Raw genomic sequence first — 21461 nt, forward strand, 5'->3', positions numbered from 1 at the left:
CCCGAGCCACACCTACCTGGCAAGGGAGCAGTCGGTCCGTTGACCTGTTAAGAAGACAAAGGAATACAGCATTAGGAGAGAGGAATGGGAAAATACTTTGTAAAGCCAGTTTTGGAAGGAGATGGAGAAGGAAAAGCCATCGGAGAGGCAGGGGGCAGCTCTGGGGAGCCGGACAGTGGCTGCCTCCCCCAGGAGCGCTGCTGGGGAGACCACCGAAGCCCATCCGTGCTGGCACAGCTCTGCCGCAGCTGACCAGGAAACACAGCAAACGGCTTAGGCTGCCCGAGGACTCTCTCTCTGAAAGTATTGTTTTTGAAAATTAGTTCCCTGTGCATTCTAATTGTTGACTTCTGCTGCCAAAAAACTGGGCTTGTCAACCTCTCCCTCCCTCCCCCTTCTCAGGGGAATTGGTGGGGCGAGAGATTATAAAGCTACTTAGTAGGATTGAAAACATTCATGGATTTGTTAGCCCACAGACTGAACATGCTGGCATTAAGCTATTTTGGGAGACAGACGTTTAATGATATTTTCCACAAACATATTTATAAAAACGTTCCATTAACTTGCACAGAGTTTGCAAGGACGCGGCCAAGCTAACGACTACTGCTAACGCAGGCGTCATTTTAAAATAGCACAAGGAGTAAGAGAGACAGAAAACTAGTATGTGCCTTTGGGAATTGTACAGGCCAGATCTTTTGCTGGTATAGATCATCATCAGTGAAACCATACTGATTTACAACAGCTGAAAATGCACCTTCCCTACAGTTGTCTTCCTGTTCCTGGGGAGATGGAAGAACGAACGAGGGAAACGTCTAATTGCTGATGGCTGACAATTAGTTGAACACATCTCGATAGCCACTTTCCTCTCCCCACGTAAAGCCAAAACAGTGCATAATTTACATGAAAATGTTATTCGGAAGCAGAATTTCCAGCCATCTGTCCCATTTCCATCATAGAATATTCATATATATAAATTACATGGCTGAGGCAACATCAAGGGGCTCCTACGTTAGGGTGACAAATGTGTACAGTAGGCAGGGACATAATTACTTGTAGATAGGAAGACTTGCTGCTATTTCTATTACTGGAACTTGTCATCTTTAGATTAAGGTAATTCACAAGAGGACTAATAAATGTCACCTGAGGATGGGGCAAAGAAGAATAAAAATCATAACAAAAACATGAATTTTCCAGGGACTGAAGACACACAGCTGTATGCACATTTTTCAGTAAAGCTTCTAACCATGCTCCGGGGACTTGTGAAAGGAATTTTATTTGCCCATTTCCCAATTAAGTGACATTTTATGGATAAGTCTAGGCACAGTCCCCAGTTTGTACCATTAACCTGCTAATGTGGTTTTGGAGACGAAATGTACCTCCCTCTCTCAGCTCCTTTTGATCTCACAGATGACAGAAGTGATTTTTTTCAGAAGCTTCTGGAGTGCACCCTGACACACACTGGGTCCCTTCACAGAGTGACTAAGAAAGCTTTGGTTTGCAAAGCAACCACAAGAAAACAGAAGCAGCCTTTAAATCTACATAGCAATACAGAAATCACATTTAATTTCCTCTTCTTTTCCCGCCACGACAGCTTGAGATGGGTTCAAGGGGCAGGCAGGTTAAGAGGAAATAGGTCTCGGTATGCAGAGGTCAGCTATGATCCAGGAATGTGATTAGTCACAGGGGCAGCATGGGTGTCATTTGGAGATATTTAGAGGCAGAAGAAAAATACCCTAAGGACATAGATCTTTGGCTTCATCCACCCTTTCTACAGGACAGCTGAAGAGATGAGCAACTCTAAACAATAAAGCTCAAAACGATGGCAACATCCTTTCCTTACCTTCTAGTGGTTTGGGTCTGATAAACATGAAACTCTTAATTACTGTAGCAATAAGTATTTTATTTTTATAGTGCATTTTTAAACTGAAAGCGAAGCACTTCAAAGACCACATGCTGTTTAAGTTTTCGTTCAGAAGATTTGCACACCATAAACTGTGGGGAGTCCAGTTAAGTTACATATCAAAACACAAGCCCTGCTCCAGCATATAAACCCAGGAACGAGTTGAGCCATTTTTTGACCTGACATTTAGACTGTTAAAACCTTCTCCTCTGCAAATACAAGGCAGTCAGGTTTCTATGGAAACTTGGATGCATAGTTTAAGCGTGTTTGGCCAACAGGATTTGCCCATACCATGAAGGGAAAGAAACCTTCCTTTGTTCTGACACTAATAGCAAATGCATATTTAGTTCTGGCTGCCGCCCCTTCCCTAATGCCCTCTAGATAGGCAACATATTTTACATGCTCTGAAATTTGTTTGTTATTCTCCTAATAAAAGCCCGTGCTCACATACATTAGTTTGGTCTGGACTGAACCCACAGAGGTGAGAAGCAGCTAAACTACCATGCAAATGAAACTTCTGACCAGCCTAACAGGGCAATACTTCTCAACTAATCAGTAAACTGTAAATCACAAGGTTTACCCCAATACAGACTATTAAGTGAGAAGCAGAATGTGCTTGTACGGGAAGAGGACAGGGTGAACGAGTGGGCATATACTTCATTTTAACAAATATGCGATGCACATTAGCGATTCATTAAGCATTTTCCGTTCACCATTAATCAAGCAGCCATGTAGGTCATTTGGCTTCTCCATCATGCAGATCGGAAAAATAAATTCATAAAACATGAGTATGTCCACTTTGCGTCAGTAATCCAAGAGCATTACACTCAGTCAGCTGACTAATTCAATAAGCCTGGCTAATAGCAGTTATGAGCGGGTCCCAGACTCACTTTCTCCCAGCGTCTTCTGAAGAAGGTCGTGTTTGGCTTGGAGCTTCGTTATCAGGTTCCTGCCTTCCAGATACTCCTTCATTTTCTGTGAAGGTGGAAAAAACCATGATCATGAAGGGACAATTAATTTCTTCGATTGCATCTTTAGGTTACTGGATTCTGAACATAATGCTGACGTACAGAATTACACTGAAATTTATGGTGCAAAGGATGAACCAAGTCCTCCTGGTTTATACATCTGGGCAAATCTGAAGCTCGGTCCATATGTATCTGCAGTGCAATTTCTATTGTTTCACTGTGGAATCAGCTGAATGTTTGGCATCTTTTAAGACATCTGAGAAGCTGTCATGCATCTCCTCTCCAGACAGGGTGAAATGGAAATGCACTTCCCTCGCGCATCACAGGCAACTGAATGAGCAATCTGTTTTAACAAACTAAAAGGCTGCTACTGTGCTTATTCTCTCACTTAACCTCTCTCACCCCACTTTACTTGTCAAATAGTGTGTCTGCCTCCACGCTGGATGATACACAGGGTTGCAGGGAGGGCACGGGACAAAACAAATAAAGATATTATTTAAGTTCAGATTTGTTCTCTCGGTGAAATATTATACAATCATGTAGTCATTTTTCCCACTTCTTTCTGTTTTTTCACAGCTCTGCAAATGCTGGTTTTTTACAGCTCTTTCATCTCTTATTTTGCAGTTCAGAACAGCATTATTTATCTTCACCGTGCTGCAGCGCATAAAATACTCTGCTGTATGGTAGCCGTCCACATTATAATTAGGACATGTTTACACTCAAAAATACATAAATAGCACATAACTCTTCAAATACCACAGGCCATTCTTTAGAGTTATGAGATATTTTAAAAATTCAGCTAGCAAAATGAACACAAAGAAAGAATTCTCATTTAATAATGAAACGTTCCAGTTCTTGTCTTAGGTTTTCCCCAATTCCATCCACTGTCTTCCAGTTCTGGTCTGCTGTTGCCAAATCAGACTGCAAATCCTTAAGGCGAAAAATGGTATTTTAGCAATGAGAGTGCCTGGACCCAGCTTGTTCTATGCAGGTCTTAACAACGGCAGCCTCCATGCAAGATGTAAAGAACCAAGAAGCAATACATACATATACATATACTGCGGCAGTGCTGAGGGTGGGGGGAAACCTTCCAGGAGCTAACGAAGTTTCCACTGCGGGCTCTCCAGCAGTAGTGTGTACCGACACGACAGACAGAAATGGCTGAGCTGGGGCTTTAATTAACTGCCAGGAGTCTGTGTTTTATGTCCCTTTGGTTGACAACATCGGAAGAAAAATTTCACAAGAATTAAGTCCCTTTGGAGAGTCTCAGCACTTCCTGCTTCCTATACTAATACTTCAACTTTTTTTTGTTGTTTTAGAAGAAAACAGGAAGCGTGATCACTGTGGCAAAAAAAAATTAACCATATTTTTTGGAATTTCCCTGCAGAATCTGTTCACCAAGCCCCAACTATGTACTTTGCGCAATCAGTTAAATTTTTGCATCAAATTTTTACAGAAGAAAACATGAAGAGTATAAGCTGCAAAAATAACCAGAGAATTTGAAGCGGGGATTTGAGGACAAATCTGGTTCTGGGAGGTGCCAAGCTCCCCATCTCAAAAATCGCTATCAGGCGAAGAGACAGAAGGGCTAGAAGGCTCAGCTCCAAATAGCTCAAACAGAAGCTTAAAGATCAGCAAATCAACTTGATTTGGAAGAGAGTTAAGCTTCCCTTTGAAGCAGATATAAAAACTTAAGCTCAGCCTAGTGATGGCTGCAGTTCTGCGCGGGGCAGGCGGATTCCCTGAGCAGGGCTGCGGGGCAGGGCAGGGCAGAGGCACGCTGCTGGCACTCGCAGATGCTCCGGCTTTGAGGCATCAGCAGTGGTCAGGTTAAGAACATTGCCTGCCTGCAGACGGGTACCAGGGATTGTTTTAAAGGACAAAAAGAGAAGGTTCCTATCCAGTGCAGTATTTCATGCGTTCTTTCTATTTCCTCATGCCTAACGTTCCGTACCCTGCCTGTTACAAGTACGCTTATGAAAAAAACAAGTTAATTTCAAAATAAGGCTTCAGGCTTTTTTCAATGAATTAGAAAGATCCATTAGCATTTGATTTCTGGCTTAATAAAAACAGTCAAAAAAAATATCAAGCTACAGGAGAACTCCTAAGGATTTCATTTCTGGCAGAGCACAGCTGGAGTCAGGCTAAGTACAATCAGACACAAAGCAGAAGAAACGTGCTCAAGTCACGTTATTTCTGCATTGTAAAAATTAAGAGGTGAAGATCTGTTGTTAGCCAGAGACAGCGAGCATTTTGCACCTCCCATCTCCTCAAAACCATGCAACTTCAACACCCTCTCTAAGCCCAAACTCATTGCAGTATTTTTCCAGCGAGAACCAGTTGTCAGGTGGCATACACAACGAAGCGAAATGCAAACTAGACCATATCTTCCTGCCTTGTGGGAAAGGAGATTTTATGCTTTTGAGGCTATGAAGAAAAACAGTTTCTGCCACTGTCCCACATCCTTAACTGTCTCCAATCTGGAAAGCTCAGCAGTTTTCCTCCCTCCCTCCATCCCCCAAGAATGACTTCAAACAAGGCACTCAATTGAAGGAGCGGGTGAATCAGATCCCTGCTTCCCTGCGCCGCTGCTAGTGACTGAACGTGGGAACAGTGGCACATTGACACAACCAGCGTGACACTTCTGTAGGACTGATTAGCAGGGGAACTTTCTATAATACTTACCCACATCTTAAGGGTTTGGTAATAATAAATTTACATTAATTTTTAAAGCACTTCACAGAATAAGCATTGTACTGGGTTTTAATCTTTCTAGAGGAAAAAATAACATTTCGACTAAGAACTAAAATTATCTGCTGTTTTAGAGGTAAAAAGAATCAAATCATTCATTCCCCTTTTCACTTCTCAGGTAGGGCGGAGTGCCAGCTGTATTACAATTAGCTGTACGATTTCAGCTCTGACAGGCATCCTCATGCTAGCTCCGATTTTGCTGGCTCAGGAAGCAGGACTGTAGCCATGGCAGCGGCGGTACCCGCCTGCCAGGCACCCGGGACACATCCCCGGATTTCGGCTCCCTGAAGTCACTGCTGCTTCCTTGCTTTAGCTACCTGCATTAGCTTAGTGCTATGTCAATCATCATTCCTACGCTTTTTCACTGACACGGGGAAGTTTAAGCTTCTATTCCGAATACAAATCTTCCTTCAAAGCCCTAACAACAGAGCCATGTTGGAAATATAGCTTATACCAGCACAGAGATACTACAGTCAGTACTCCTTCAATTAAATTCCCATGGTGGCATCACTATATTTACCCAGAGCTCTGTCTAGCTAGCAATGCAGTATGTAGAATTTCCAACTTGAGTTACACAGTAATACAGAATAATTCTTTCAAATCAGTATTTTTCTTTCAGTTCATATCCCTCAGCATTTAGCACATCATAAGGTACGAGGGGATTTAAATCTCTATTCTGCACTACACTTTGTTTTTTCCCCTACACAAAGAATGCCTCGCCCATATTGCTACACAGCTCTGCCCTCAGTCTCATTAATACTCATCTGAGCATTTTCTCGTACACTGAAAAAACTGCTCCTTAGAGATTCAAAGTCTGGTCAATAGTAGATCAGTCAAGCATCTGATTAGGCTGGTTAAAGAGGGCCTCCACAAACAGCTTCGTTCTGTTGATAGCTATTTTACCCACATTGCACAGGACACGACAGGTTGCACCTCTGCTTACTGAGATGGCTCTGCAGTCCTGCCGGGACCTCACTGCTCTGCAGCAGGATACTAACGCGATGAAACGGAAAAATATTACATCCAAATAAAGTCCTGGGTTCGGTCTCCTATTTGAATTTACAATAGTCCCTCTCTAGAGAGGGAATGCTTAGAGTTCAATTAAAAATCATTTTTCTAGTTTCATAACCCTGGGCAGGGTGGTCAATCCCTTCTTAATTGAATCAGTTTCTCCACCCACTTTTCTCAATAGCCAGCTTCCCCTTCTGCGAAGGCTTTCTAATTTTTCTAAGTCAAGGCCTGACAGAAACCATCCTGCCAGCTAGTGTAACTTGCACAGAAACTTCACACTTTTAATAAGCAACACCATTCTTGGAAGAGGAATGTAAAGGGCATTAAGTATAACAAAAGATGCCCAAAGGAATGACAAAGTAATCAGGATAAAAGGTATGACTTTCATCTGCTATTTTGAAATATTTTTACAATGGAAACGAATTCAACAGTTTAACATAAATCTAATTTAGGAAAAAACATATAGCTGGTATGAAATTCAAGATAAAAAGCTCTTAGCATCTTGTAGAAATGCATCGACTCAATTAAAAGCTTATGTGAGCTGAAATTTAAAGATGATAGTAACAAAAAATGAAAGAGCTAAACATTCTTTTAGTTTGTATTATTTTTGAAAATTGATATTTACAAGCTATTAAGTTCTCAGACAATTCCTTTTTAGATGTAGAAGAAATCAAATTTTACACAATTTATCCACAGACTGTCTGCATCAACAAAGGTATCCCAATATATTTGTAAAGAATTCAAAGCACCCATTTTTAAAACCTAATATGCTTGCTCTGCTTGTCCAAAATCAATTACAGAAGCATTTTTGTAAGATGATAGCATCATTTTGCACTCTCTTGTGAGTATAATTCTAAATACATTATACATGCTCGTACTGAAAATTAACTCCTTACTGTGAAATAGAACTGCTCTGTCTCCTGCTGGTTGGCCCGTCTCTTGGCAATGCTTGGTTTGCTCATGAACGTTTCTGAGACAGTGGATTTAACAGACTCCATAGAGTTGCTGTACTGAAAGCAGTCAGAGACATCAAAGTCCTCTATCGTGACTATATCCTGGATTGTCTGGAGTGTAGCTTCCATAGTCTTCTTAACCTGTCCAACAAGAATGAGAGTACTTAACAAATGAAGATAGTATGTTGCAAGTAAAAAACAGAGGTAGTAAGCACCCTGGAGCATTTTACTAATAAACAGATATTACTGGTTTCATATCCCGTGTGCCATAACTAAGGTACAAGTTTTGCTCATTAACAGCACAGTCCATATAAAACAAAGGGCTGGCAGCACACAGAACCTGCCAGGAGTAGGAAAACAGTTGTAATCTTACAGGCTGGGATGAGGAGGCGATGTAAGGAAATTTAACCCCAAAGCAAAGAGTGCTGGAACAAAGATCTTATAATCATCTTCTGTAACTACATCTACTGGGCATCAAATGTTAGATATTAAAAACAGAACTTTGCAGCACTATAAATTTTTACTGAAGGCCAGAATCAACTTCCTAGACATAAAGGAGTTGCAAATTTTGCCTAAGGAGGATTAAAAATTCTTGAACACAGAGGTGCAGATTAGGTATTTTGACCTGTTCGCAAACAAATGCCATTGATCTAGTCTTCTCATCTTAGATGACCAATTAGACAAAAATTAGCTCTTACCTTAGGTTATGCAAATTCACTGTCTTCACTTCAAAACATTGAATTACTCTTTTTCTCTTAGCTATCCAAATCCAACTTTTGTAACATAGCCAGACCTACCAACTTAAGGATGGGAAAAGAGATACGGGGAGGTATTTTAAAGGATCCTCTCCACACACCCAGCTTTCATGCGAGACCACACACTAACATACTGCTGGCCTCAGCTGCCTTATTCTTGAATTTTAGCACGAGTCTTCATAAAAGAGGATCACAGCAACTAGATTCTTCCTTAACAAGTCCCCACTCCCCACTGGAAGTGGTAAGAGGGTTGTTGATTTTTGGTTGATTAGCTCACCTCTTCATTTTCAATCTTAAGTGTAGATAATCTAGACTGCAATTGCTGGCACCTCTGCACTAACTCACTCTGGACTGGTTGTTGGGCACATAGCTGCGACTCCTGGAAGAGAAACAGCACCACTTTTAGAGGGCTAGGAAAAAAATCACATAATCAAGAACACTGCAATTACTTCATTCAATTATTATAAGCAAACATCTTCCAAAGTGCTTCATTTTAAAAATTTTGTAGCCCTGGATTTCAACCAGTGGAAAAGGTCCGTGTTCTACCAAACAGCAGTTCCCTTCCTGACTGTATTGAAAACTGAGCAAGAGAGAGAACATGAACATCAAACAAGAACTAGAAAAAATTAGCTGCTTTCAGTAATGTAAGCTCATCACGTGTTCTGAAAGTCTGAAGGGTGCTTTATCACAGATATTAGGCTAAATCACGCCGCGTCAAGACGAATTTGGTTCAATGTATTAGCCAGGCATCCTGGGGCAGGGGTAGGAGTGGCTGAGCTTGCTCAGCTGAACTACCTGTACACTACAGCAACAGGTACAATTCACTATTTAATGAATTCAGGGGAGTCGAAATAAAAAAAGGTTAAGGACCTGTCAAATATGCCAGAACAGTGGGCTTCCCTGTACTGTTAAGAATTAGTCTTATTTCACAGCATGAGGTAGCTTTTCCTTTTAGTTTTGCTTTGTTTTGTTTTTAAAAAGGAAAACGTTGACCTCATTGCATAAGGCTATTTTTTAAAGACAGAAATTGGAATTGGAGTTTTATCACACCCATGCACATATACCATCATATATTCAATCTGGTATATGCAGGACCATTGCAACAAGACTATCAGCCTGCATTTATAAACACTCATTTGGCCTTGAGAAGAACCAAGATAAATGATTCAGCGAATGCGAGCTGTTAACTGAATGACAGTCTGCAGGTAATTCTTTTTATTCCCACGATCTTACAGGATACTACCAGAGCACAGAAAAACCGAGAAAGGTCATTTGCAGTCTGAGGGTTTCACTTAAGAGGGAAGAGACAAAGAGAAGCCTTAAGCAGCGAATGTAATTCTTAGACCAAAAGAAGAGGCTGGCTGCAAGAGACCATCCTTACAGTGTTTCCTCAGTGTTCAGGAGGATAATCTAGAAATCCAACCAATTGACCTAAATTATTACATTGTACATGTGTTCCCATTTAGAACCGGTTTCAGCTTGTGCGACTTTAAACAGTTCCCAGATGAGTAACCACATCTTGATAAACCTACAAAGAGAGAGATTTTCATTGCCAAAAATGAAAGTCCTCTGACTGCCTTGTCTCTCAATGAAGATGCATAAAGCACCACTATAAACCATTTGTGCTCTAAGATTACACACTCAAATGCCTCAAAACCCAGCATTTAAGTCTCTTATCTTGTTGCCCCTTCAAATCTCTAACTTCAGAGTCTGTCTTGGGGTGCAGAGGTTAACTGTGGCTTGAACGAGAGGTTAAAACAGTGTTTCCTATCTACATTTAGTATTATACCTAATTAAGCATTTTCACCTTCAGTAGCTTTGACAGTTAAAAAGTGAGAATCAGTCGTATTCAGACATTCGTGCCATGAGCCTCTGCTTAATCTTCAAACCAGCTCCCTTGTCCAAGGCTCCCTTCTACCTCCCAAAAATAGAGCCAAACAGGTGGCCTTTTAGTGGGTCTATCTATCAGAGGGAAGTAAACAGGCGGAGCTGCAACTGCTTACAGAGCTGGAGCCGGAGGAGGAATATAAACTGACCATATCACCCATATGCGGCTGAAACTCGAACTTCATGGGCGGACAGAAGACATTGTTGTACATCTCCATCAGGCGCTGCTTATCACTGTTGGCATCCAGGTTCTCAACGGCGTTTTCAATGGCATCCAGACCCTCATGCTTTGACTGCTCCAGGTTTAGCTCAGCAGACAAGAATGTCCTGAGAGCTCTGTTGAGGCTAGCGTGGTATCCCAGGTCACAACACTGCTGGAAAAAGACACACAATTCCATATGAATAAGCAAAGAAATTCTGTAATGGAAATTAAAATGTTTCCAAAGCCAGAAGTTATATAAATGGATAACAAGTTGTGGATATTTTATCTTCTGGGTACCAGAGTAGTCTCACATCTCTCATTGATCGCAGAGGCATCTTGACTAGCGGTCCTCAGTGTTGGCCCTAAACAGAATTCTCAGCCTCTAATCCCATACAAATTTCAACATCATGTTATAATTAGTCTCCAAGACAAGTACAGTTTAAACAATTATAACACTTTGCGGAGTTCTCATGGAGTATTAGAGAGTTCATTTCATGTTGTTAAAAAACCAAAAAGTAACCTAGAAGTGGGTATGTTCACTGTGTTTACTTTCAGGGGCGCTGATTCCCATTGAAAACACTCCAAAATCTTTAAATAAAATTGTTCAAAGTAAGAGGAAAACAATGCACTAAAGTACTACCCGGAGAAACAAGACACAGGATTTGGATCATCTGCAAAGGTTAATCTGCATCTAAATTATTCCACCCAAGATACAGAAAATTGGTTAATTCAGTGTACTTCAGGAAGCAAGAACATGGCCCGTACATCACAGGCATAAAGAACAGAGTCATCCAAAAAGCAAGCAGCGATCAGTTAGGATGACTTCATTGCTGGGGTGAAACAGAAGAGCAAACACTTTCAAGCAGAAAGTGGTCGTGGTCAAGAATTTCCTGGCTATTACTGACACCAGGATGATGTCACTGGAAGACAATCAAGCAGCTTCATCTCCACCATGGCTATGCAGCCAAGTCTTAATGTTTCAGAAGGGAGAAAGGCGCTTTTCATTAGCTGATCAGAAACAGCCTGAATTTTTCAGACATCTAATAAAGTGAGCTAGAAAGGATCCCACCTTCTTGGAATTACAAGCAAGATTACATACGCTAGGAGAATATCCAAAAAGAAAGAGACCATCTGCTTGATTACTGTGCTGCTCTGTAAGCAAAATTCACATGAAATCTCCTCCTCACCCATCATTTGGGTCTCATCACTGTCATTGTGTGCAAACGCAAAAAAAAAAGGCGGGGGGGGGGGGGAAGGAGGGGTGGAGGAGAGAGAAGAGAGAGCGACTGCTGGACCATTCCCTGCTTTCACAGAATTTCTGTCACCAAGTGCTGCTAGATGCCTGGCTCCTGTGCCAACAAGCTGTGGCAGGTGTGGAGTCTTGTAAAAAGAGCTGCAGTTGCTGGTTAGGCTGGAGGCAGAGAATTAAAGGACATTACATTCAATCAGAAAGAACAAAAACTAGCCAAAAAAAAACAAACCACAAAAGACGCTTGATTGAGAATTTGCACGTGTGGAGGCAGTCTTGGATCAACAGCCACTCAAAGCTACTGCTCTTTTGCATGCACATTACAGTGCCATCCTCTGCAGCAATTTGGGGAAAGCTAGTCCAAGTCGGGCCAACAGTCCAGCCAGGATTAGGATCAGCTCAGATTTAACAGGAGCAGTCGCTCCTTTTCCCCTCCTACTGTGGGCCAGATGGTTGCACACCCACCCAGGGCGACCAGCATGTCCTCCCTGTGCTCGCCCTCCTCCAGCACACATCCGCGTCCGGAAGGAAAGCTGATCTACTGCACAAGGGGAGTTCGCTGGTGGGACTGGGAAGTCAAATGGGACTTAATATTTTACACCCCGCCTCGCTGAGCAGCAGGACTATATTAAGACGGCAAAGTTTTTTGGCTTTATGTTATCGAAGCCAGTGACAGAAAACATTTTTCAGCCCACTCCCCCATTTTAACATTTTTAAAAGTCCAGTGTACCATATTTATAAATGTATCAGTCTTGCCATCCCTTTTCTGGGTTATATAAATGTTTGATGAAATCGTTCTCTAAGGAAATCAATTTTTTATAAGAATTTAATGATAACTCATTCAAATCCACTTCCCAACATGACAGCTGATTAACCCTTTGCCAGTTAAGCAGTTTTCAAACAGGCCCAAAATAGAAGATTTAAGGAGAAAGAGCTGTCTGTTTTAAAATGCAATTTACATTTGGAAGGGAAAGTATGAGATCTTGGAGTAAACAGCAACAGTATACCTATTCCTAGAAGAGTAAAGTAAGCTTTAGGACTCACACATACACACGTGTTTTTATCTTTTTTTAAATTCTGTCCTAGTGACCCTTTCATAAATATGAGTTAATACAAACTTCCCCATTACTGTAATATTTCATTAGCATCAAAGAGCTGCCTCAGTCCCCAAAGTCAGGAAATTCAAAACTACTGGGCTATGTCAGAACAATTTATTGCTCTTAACTCACGATGAAGAATTAACTCACTGTTATCCTTCCATGCACATTGGAGGGGGAACACAATGTGTTGTATAAACATGAGAAGTTTAATGCTATTTGGCCTAACACAATCTACTTGTAAGTAACTTTGAAGATTGCTTTTATATTATATTTCAAAATTCAATATCATCAAATGATTAGGTCAAGGAAAAGAATTAAGACCTGGCTTAAAAATCATATTTTTATTTAAGTCAGATGCTTCAGATAACCATCACTGGTTATAATTGTTAATTTTCGATCCTTCAGGATCAAAGGCATTAGTAAATCTATATTCCCTGCGTCTTAACAATGAGATAACCGAATTCCATCTCCTGTGCTCCCAGGCAAGTCCCACATTTTTCCATGCCTTCTGAAAACACAGATGATAATACTTTTCTTTTAAAGATTATGAGAACTTGCAATGTAGTGTTAAATTGAATGCTTCAAGGAACACAAGCGGGTTAACATGGGCATGGACTCACCCAGAGTCACGACTGCTCCCCTCTAGGAGCAGCGACAAATCCATGTACTGCAGAAGCTTGGCTTCTTGTCTTGCACCACTGCCTACCATGCCCCAGAGACGGCTGAGACTATCTAGTGAGACAAGCACTTCCTTCAAAGCTGGATAACCTATATTTGTCAATGTACTACTTAAAAGATCTCAGGTCTGTGCTTAAAAATTGTTGTGGGTTTATGAAATCCAAATGGATTCTTTACTATATATGACTCATGAAAATGTACTAAGAACAGTCTGTTAGCAGACAAGTGAACCAAGCACATTTGCAGTGTTTGGGGGAGGACTTAGAGATAGGATTTTAAAAGAAAAAATTAAGACAATTGAATTACGCTGATATCAGTGAAATGACTTCCTATCTTGTAGGTGTCAATACAAAAATATACAGAAAGTTATCATTTGTTAAAAAAACAAGATAGCACAATTCAAGCTGAGCAAATGTTAACGAAAAAAGGTCTCCTAAACAGGCAGCGGGTATAAACAAGACATGCTTCTTCAGTACAGCAATTTTGCAAAACATGACATTTTGAAATAACAGTATTTTTCAAAACCATACAGCACTGACAATCCTGACCTCCAAAGGATAGGTTTAAATAAATACTTAGCAGAAGTGCACTTCCTGTGATTTTACGATCAGCTGAATAAATGTATTATATTTAGGTATTATAATAGCTGACTAATTAATAGTGATCTGAGTGCTCTTTATTGCCTGTGTCTAGAGGCATTTCTGTTCATTACTCCCTCCTCCTACAAAGAAAGTTCCCTTCAGGCTTTGCAGTTGAGCGTTTCTAACAGTGACAGCAGCGGGCTGTCCTTGGCAAGCAGAGTAAGATCAAGCAACAGTCAGTGACCCAGACACAACGTGTTCAGTGCATTTGGTACTCCAGTTCTGCAGGTTGAAGTGGGTAGTTACGTATTTGTGAAAAATCTCAGGATTCCTAACTGGCTTTTCTGAGTTTTCAAAGAGGAGAGATTTGGGGGTTTTTTTGTTGTGCATTTTACTAAAAGCAGAATTGATGCCCCCTGAATACTGGGGGCATCATTTAGCTGCAGAACAGAGAGCTTGCAGGCAGCTGGGGAACCTGCTCCCTCCACCTTCTGCTCCATTACCCAGCTCCTGCGGAGAGCACTCTAAGGAAAGGGGGGACTGGTTTCTATGGCCAGTTTATTTCTTCGTTTCTTTGCGTAGACAGAGAGACTGCGGAGTGGCAGGCAGTGGAACCTCCATCACTGCTGACGCTCCTCTGACACCTTTCAGAACTGGACTGAAAGTGCTCTGCAGTCCCAATGACAGAGAAATGCATCAAGTTGCTGTAGAGCTGGTGGGCTGGGGTATCAGAGAATGGTATCTAAAAAGCAGGGAGGTTCATTCCTCTTGTGAAATATGCTAGAGAAAGCATTAACCTTGAAATACATGGAATTTTTCAAAACAAGTTAAAAGTAGCTTTAGAAAATGTTTCTGTCTTCAATTTCTTTTACCAACTGGTATACTGTTTCTACAGTTAACATCTTTTTTTAAATGTGCTTCTGAGCTATAATCTTGCGGGTTTGCTCAAAATAGTAAATAGAAAATGTCAAGCAACAGTGTGATACTGAAGCTGAGTTTCATTTTAACTAAGCAACTCCTCCTTCTACACATTTCAATGCCAGGTTTCTTGTGCAAGCTTCTATCTGTGCAACAAACTCTGAGTTAGCCATCTAAGAAAAGCTCACTTAACAGCTTAATAACCAATTATCACGCCTGTTGTTACCCTCTAAGCTGCCCATGCAAGACCATCATTCCATAGCTGTACAGAGGTTACCAGCTGTGCTGGTATATAAGATGCTGAAGAAGGAGAGGCACACGTGAGGGTTAATGGCAATGATATTCATTGCAGGCACTCAAGCAGCAGCACTTACATCAATGAGATCAGACAGGTCATGAATGTAATACTTGAATACAGATGCATTGGTGGCTTCCAGAGCTAGCAGATACTCGTTCCTTGCCTTAATAGCCTTCAGTCTATTTTCTGTGTACTTCGCTTGGCGCTAAAAGAGAACCAAAACCAGAATATATTTTAAAAAGAGGTGCAGCAGGAGTAGTAGCATTCTTAGTAACACCAGAGAACACTGAACGAATCTTACTCTGCTCACAGTTTTTGTTCATTTGGATTCTAGTTTTATCAAGACTCAAAGACTTAAAATTTAGATTAATTATTTAGATGTTTTTAAGCATTACTATACTAGACAGCTTCGCATTTAAAGTCTTCTCTTAAAACAGACTGCGGGTTGGGGAAGATTAAGGGAAGAATGAAGGAACAAGGTGGGTTTATGACGTTATGGCCCAGCTCCAGCACTACCCACAGGTAGTCTGAGGGCTGCTGCGGGCACCCCACCTCTTCCAACAGAAGCTAGGCCTGAACTTGGTCCTTTCAGAGCCTACATCAATCCAAAAATAACTCTTCACCTTCCATTGGCTTGAATCTTAGCGCTGAACTACTTAACTGACTGATCGATTGCTAAGGCAACTGGTTCTGCCCATGAAGTCAGTTTGGGATTGCACGTCTCCCTGTAGCACAGGTCAGATCTTAAGCTGGCATGAAACAGTAAACAAAAATCTTGTACTCTGTACAAGAAAAAAATGTTAACCATTAACCAAGTTAATGACTTCCAAGAAGGCAGTTGTTACTTTCATACTCTAACCTCGTTTCAGCTTTTTGTGCCACGCCTGTATAACCTGGGATAATACAAAATCCATATCTGATTGTCCTAAAAGGAACCTGGTGCTAGCTTTTGCCTTTCCTAACTCTGAATGTTTAAAAGTTGTACAAAAACTGAGACTTGCATTTGAATGTCACAAAGGAGGGAACTCAGTAGCTCCTGTGTTGAACTACTGCAAAGGTCCCCTCCTCAAGCACTCGACACAAGCGGTAGCAATGCTATGGAAGTACCTTCTCCTTCATTTTCTCTATTTTTTTCACAGAGCTTCGTCGAACATGTTTTTCTTCAAACTTGACGTTGGAAGTTGAGTCAGGGGAGCGTGGCGTCTGCTTGTCCTCTTGTTTCACCGACTTCCCAATCTGCTTTTCTTCCTGCTTCTCTGCCTCTTTCAGTTTGCTCTGAGCACTAATGCTGTCAGCGTTGTACATATGGTAGGTTTTCATAACCTGCAGAAAACGATACACAAGAGTCAGAGAGCATCACAGTTTGATTTGCTGAGGAAGAAATGGGCTTACCTAACCAACAAACTAGGCATACAGATGTTTTGCCTTACTTCATCTGCCTGACCAAGTCTTAGGGAGAACAGCAATACATCTATTTGCTGGATACATGTAATACATGGCCAGGAGGGAGGAAAAAATCTAAGAAAGAAGTCACATGCTGCAACACTTTTTTTTTTTTCTAATTTGGCCAATGCACTCCCCAAAACTGTCAGTTTCTTTAATGTAACTACTTCATAATAGCTGTCCATCATATTTATATTAAATGCAAGATATCGTACTAACTAAGCAAAGGCATTTAGACAGTGACCAGCAAGTCAGATCTGGCTGCCAGTTGTGAGTTAGAAGTATCTAAACTGGCAAAATTCAGGGAAATTTCACATCTCAAAAAAGCATGACAGAAGATGCACGAATGGAAGTGTGGCTCTCAAAATGAATCTGAAATCAAAGTGGATTATTTCGCAGCTGCTTCTTTGTTTAACTTTGGCATGCGCCTTCTTGTACAATCCAATAAAGGAGTCATAAAAACCAAAAAAAGATACAGACTAAATCCAGCCTCCTTACTATTCAAAGAAAATTATATGCCAACGTTGGAAAATGATAGCTTTTCATCAGCAGGTAAGGTTTCAGAAGGGATGCCTATCAGTCTTTCATCTGGATGAATCAGTCCTTTAAACATCGCAAGTCTCGAGGAACTGTATGCAAATCAATCGTCTGAACACAATGGCTGCAAAAGCAACTCAGGTTTGACTTGTTTAAATCAAATTTGGTATGTAAAAGTACTTCTGTTCACCTTATGTAATACAAATACTAATAAAAGAGTGTCATTCTTTTGCTCAGGGAGACCTGGACCCTGTACTATATGGACAACTTTTATTATAGCACATTTTTTTATAAGTAAGTATAGATAAATATCGCCCAAAGTCACAAAAAAACCCCATTTGTTTCACAGGATATTCATGTCTAGCTTTGTGTTAAGAAAACAGAACCAAAAAAACAAAGGACATAATAGATAAACTAGCTTTTTTCATCCACAAATGCAAAGCAATTCAATTCACATACCAAAGCAAACATTATTATGATATAATTTTGACAGGGGGCCAAAAAAACGCACAGCTGCATAAAGACACCCCAATAGTGTCGTTCCAGCATTAATAAAGATCCCACTTGCAAATCATTTATTTCAGATGAAAACCCATTTATACCTATTTCACCTTAGTTTGAACCATAACATCATTTTACGTAAGTAGGACGCATGCTCTCTCTTTATGCGGTGATCAGCAAAGGTTCTCAGATACAAAGAGACGTTGTATTTAAACATGAAAGAGAATGTGAATGCAGCCAGTATTAAAGAGAGACTTCTGAATAATTTACATATACACACTTTCAGCTCCTGCATATGCTTAGACTATAAAGCAGGCATTTATAATAATAGATGCAAAGTAGTTTCTTTTCCTCTATCACTGAAAGTGGAACTGGCAGAAAGCAAGAGAAGCAGAAAGCAAAATCACAATTTTAATTATTTTATCCTGCTGATGGTGCCACATTGGCGACCACAAGCTCTGCCCGCCCCACGTTTGGCGATGGGGTCACTGTTGACTCACTAGTGCTGGCTGAGGGCAACAGCACAGGCAAGGGCTGATTGCACAGGACAATTCAGGACAAAAACATACAGGTTATAACAATCCTCTATGTTTTATCTGTGTAGGGAAACTAAAGACTTTGTCCATATCCATTTTGCCTGAAAATAGGGATTCTGCCAATCCTTTGGATACCCAGCAGAATAAGAGGTGGAAGTATTTCTAAAAGTACCAATAAAAGCAATCCCACCAGTGATTAAATTGAGTCCAGCAAGAAATATCTTTTAATATGATCAGCAGAAGTGACTTTTTCAAAGGAAAAGAAATTTTCTGATGAAGGGATAATTTAAAATTTTACAGCAGAAGGAATGAATAAATAGATTTCAAGTTCCTAGCACTGACATTAAAAAAGTTAATACCCTACATCGCTTTGTTTATCAAAGGCTGAATTTTGGAAGATCTTCCTTCCAGTGACAGAGAAATTATCAGGACTCAGTATTTGGCTCAACGATCTGTCAAAGCCTGGCATGCAGAAATGATTACATATGTCTATGTAAACTCCACTAACCAGCCACCTTTATCGGCTTCAGTGCCATGGGAACTTGGATGAGAAATAAATCTCAGTTCCTAAAAGTCTGTGTTTAGAGACAGATCTATATTCCTCCTTAGGATCCCATCCAAGTACATGACTCAAAAGTTGAATCAGATTGTGCCCTCAAACAAAAAATAATTTCTAGAGTAGGCAGCGCTGATGACAGGCACTGCTACATTTACAAAGCCACTTTCATACCCGAAGTAAATTGTCTGCCTTTCAGGAACATGAGCACAACACAGTTTGCTCATACTATTGTAAACCAAGGCTGTATTAACTACAGCGACAATTCATCGAAGCACAGGTCAGCTTCAAAGTGCCTCCAGCTTCCACCGTACTGCTCGTTCTTGGCTTTCCTGTGGAGGAACACAAACCCTCTTTCCCACAGAAAAGACTCAGTAATGCTAAACACTCTAACCCAGAAAAGGAGGAAAATCATAAACTGGATTCAGTGTCTCACCTCTTCAACGGCCGTTTCAGCAGCAAGAACATTTTCCCTACTCCTGAGCTCTGTTTTTTCCTAAAAGATTAGTCTAAATATTTGGCTTCAATGCTCTAATGCAACAATTCCCTTCTATTCATTTTGTTGATATGGGAAACTTCAGGGAAACCTCCTAATACTCTAGCATTGATATTAATACCGAATTTCATCACAAGGTTGATACGCCATGGCTTGAGAAACATCCCTGGATCATCTTTTGAAAGAATGAAGGAAAGAACATGTACCTCACTGTAATGATCCAATGGTACCTCAGTGTAACAATCCAATGTATCATTAAGGAAGGACAAAAGAAAAGACACTCTGAGCAACAAAACCGTGTGTAGGTTCTGCTTTTAAAAGAGAACTAGCTCAGTAACAGCTGCAGAAAGCAAAAATTTAATCAAACAACAGGCTTTTCCATTCATCTATGTGAGAAGAAAAATCCCCAAGCAGCATATGAACTTTTACGAAAACATTCCTTCTCTTTCCCGAGGCAGTGCCTCTTTCTTGGTGTCTCCAATGGATATACCGAGAAGCAAAAAGCACAGATGGAAGACTATTACTCTAAAGGGAGCTGTTTTGCTGAATGAGTTGAGGAACAAATAAACACAGTGGGTCCCCCCGCTGAAGCTGTATGCTGCCTTTTGTATGCTCAGACCACACAAAACCACGGACTGAAGATTTTTAGCATATTTGGAAATAATTCTAATCTCTCTTACTCTTTTTAAAACCAACACTGCAGCTAGTAGCAGGTGTGCATTAAGGTGAGATCTCTAAGAAGTGGAGCCAACACTTACAGAGCTGAAACAATATAAGGATAGAGTAAAAAAGTGAGATTTATGGTGCTCTATAGACTGGCGAACACAAGCTGCCTCAAACTGCAAAGACTGCAGACATTTATCAGTCTTGGTGCTTAGTCTCTGCCGTAACAGCAGGCTGGGAGAAGTCAAACACTTCTTCCTTCTGCCTGAAAAGATGCCAAGAAGTCAGTTTGATTTACCGTGTAGAGTTCATTCAAGACCTTCATCAAGTCTTCCTGGAGCTGCAATCCCACTTCCTTGCTCTGTAACAAAACAGAGAAATGAAAGTTAATTGGGGAAGATGGCAAAAAGGTGGAGGAAGTGAGCATGCTTCACATCTACAAATAATTTAGGCTCAATTAAGCACTGCTATTTATGCTAGCAAATCCAATAACTGCTCAGCCCAGAGCCACTTATGGTCAAATTGCACAAACTATTAATAAACTGAAACGTTATATATGCACAGTCAGAAAGGCCTTACAGTATGGAGACAGGGAAGTTTCCAGAGAACATGGGATTTTCAACATTACAAGCCTGGAAACACAGATTTGCCCATTTTAGCAGGATCAAGCAAGACCATGAATATAGGACAGCTTGGTATGGAAGCTGAAGAAATACAGGATAAGAAAGTCAACAGGAATGATCTTCCTTTATTGAACATCATATCACAAAACAGGCAATACTTCAGTTTTGCTGATGTAAGGTACCTCCTTGGCAAAGCCAGACTCTGAGGCTGCAATGACAGCCGGCCACCACCTCCTTCACACTCCCATCTCTCTAGGCAGTGCTGCTGCTGCCCTTTCCTTTGACCTTGCATCTCACTCGCAGCCCTTTGGTACTGCCTACCCCTCCCACCCTTACTCCTTGTCCTTCGACCACACGCACATCACGAGTTGCCAGTGCCACCCCATCATAATGATTCTTGAAGAAATGAGGTTGCCCAGATGGGGTCTGCCAAGGTGTCACAACTTATGGAGACGGATCCAGGAGGGAAACCTTACTGCAGTGTCTGCCAGCTCTCACTTGATAAGCCTTGTGCACAAATTATTAAACCTATTTCCTGGATTCACTACGGCAACAGTCACTCTTGGATACTTTTGGATACTGGAGTGGAAATGGCTTGCTGAAGAAGCAGTGTTTGTCACAGAGAAGTCTGGAGGAGCAGGGAGATGTGCTCAACAGCAGGTCTTTTTGCCTGTTGGTACTGAAAGAGATGCTCTGATCCAACTAGAGTTTGTGCTGTCTGTATTTTAAAGGCTATACAGAGCCTGCAGTCTATTTTTGAGCACAGTGTTAATGTCAATGTATTTATTTTTTTAGTTTTGTATGACAAAGCCACTCAGACTTAAAAAAAAAAAAAAAAGTACGTGCTTTCAGATA

General features: G+C 40.9%; 1 protein-coding gene across 5 annotated transcripts in view; it reads right to left on the reverse strand.

The window, feature by feature from the left end:
- Positions 1–21461, reverse strand: part of SRGAP2 (SLIT-ROBO Rho GTPase activating protein 2) — a 109825-nt gene that overhangs the window by 27467 nt on the left and 60897 nt on the right. For 3 of the 5 annotated variants that reach the window (XM_050911306.1, XM_050911302.1, XM_050911307.1), the window contains exons 4-11: positions 20282–20344; positions 16359–16574; positions 15328–15456; positions 10375–10599; positions 8616–8717; positions 7527–7724; positions 2791–2875; positions 17–44 (exon numbers count right to left, since the gene is read on the reverse strand). In XM_050911306.1, coding sequence (XP_050767263.1) covers positions 17–44; positions 2791–2875; positions 7527–7724; positions 8616–8717; positions 10375–10599; positions 15328–15456; positions 16359–16574; positions 20282–20344 — 1046 coding nt within the window. The remainder of the gene's footprint in view (positions 1–16; positions 45–2790; positions 2876–7526; positions 7725–8615; positions 8718–10374; positions 10600–15327; positions 15457–16358; positions 16575–20281; positions 20345–21461) is intronic. The other 2 variants (XM_050911303.1, XM_050911305.1) reach the window with 1 other exon arrangement.

The sequence above is a fragment of the Gymnogyps californianus genome, chromosome 27 (assembly GCF_018139145.2).
Source record: "Gymnogyps californianus isolate 813 chromosome 27, ASM1813914v2, whole genome shotgun sequence".
Lineage (NCBI taxonomy): Eukaryota > Metazoa > Chordata > Aves > Accipitriformes > Cathartidae > Gymnogyps > Gymnogyps californianus.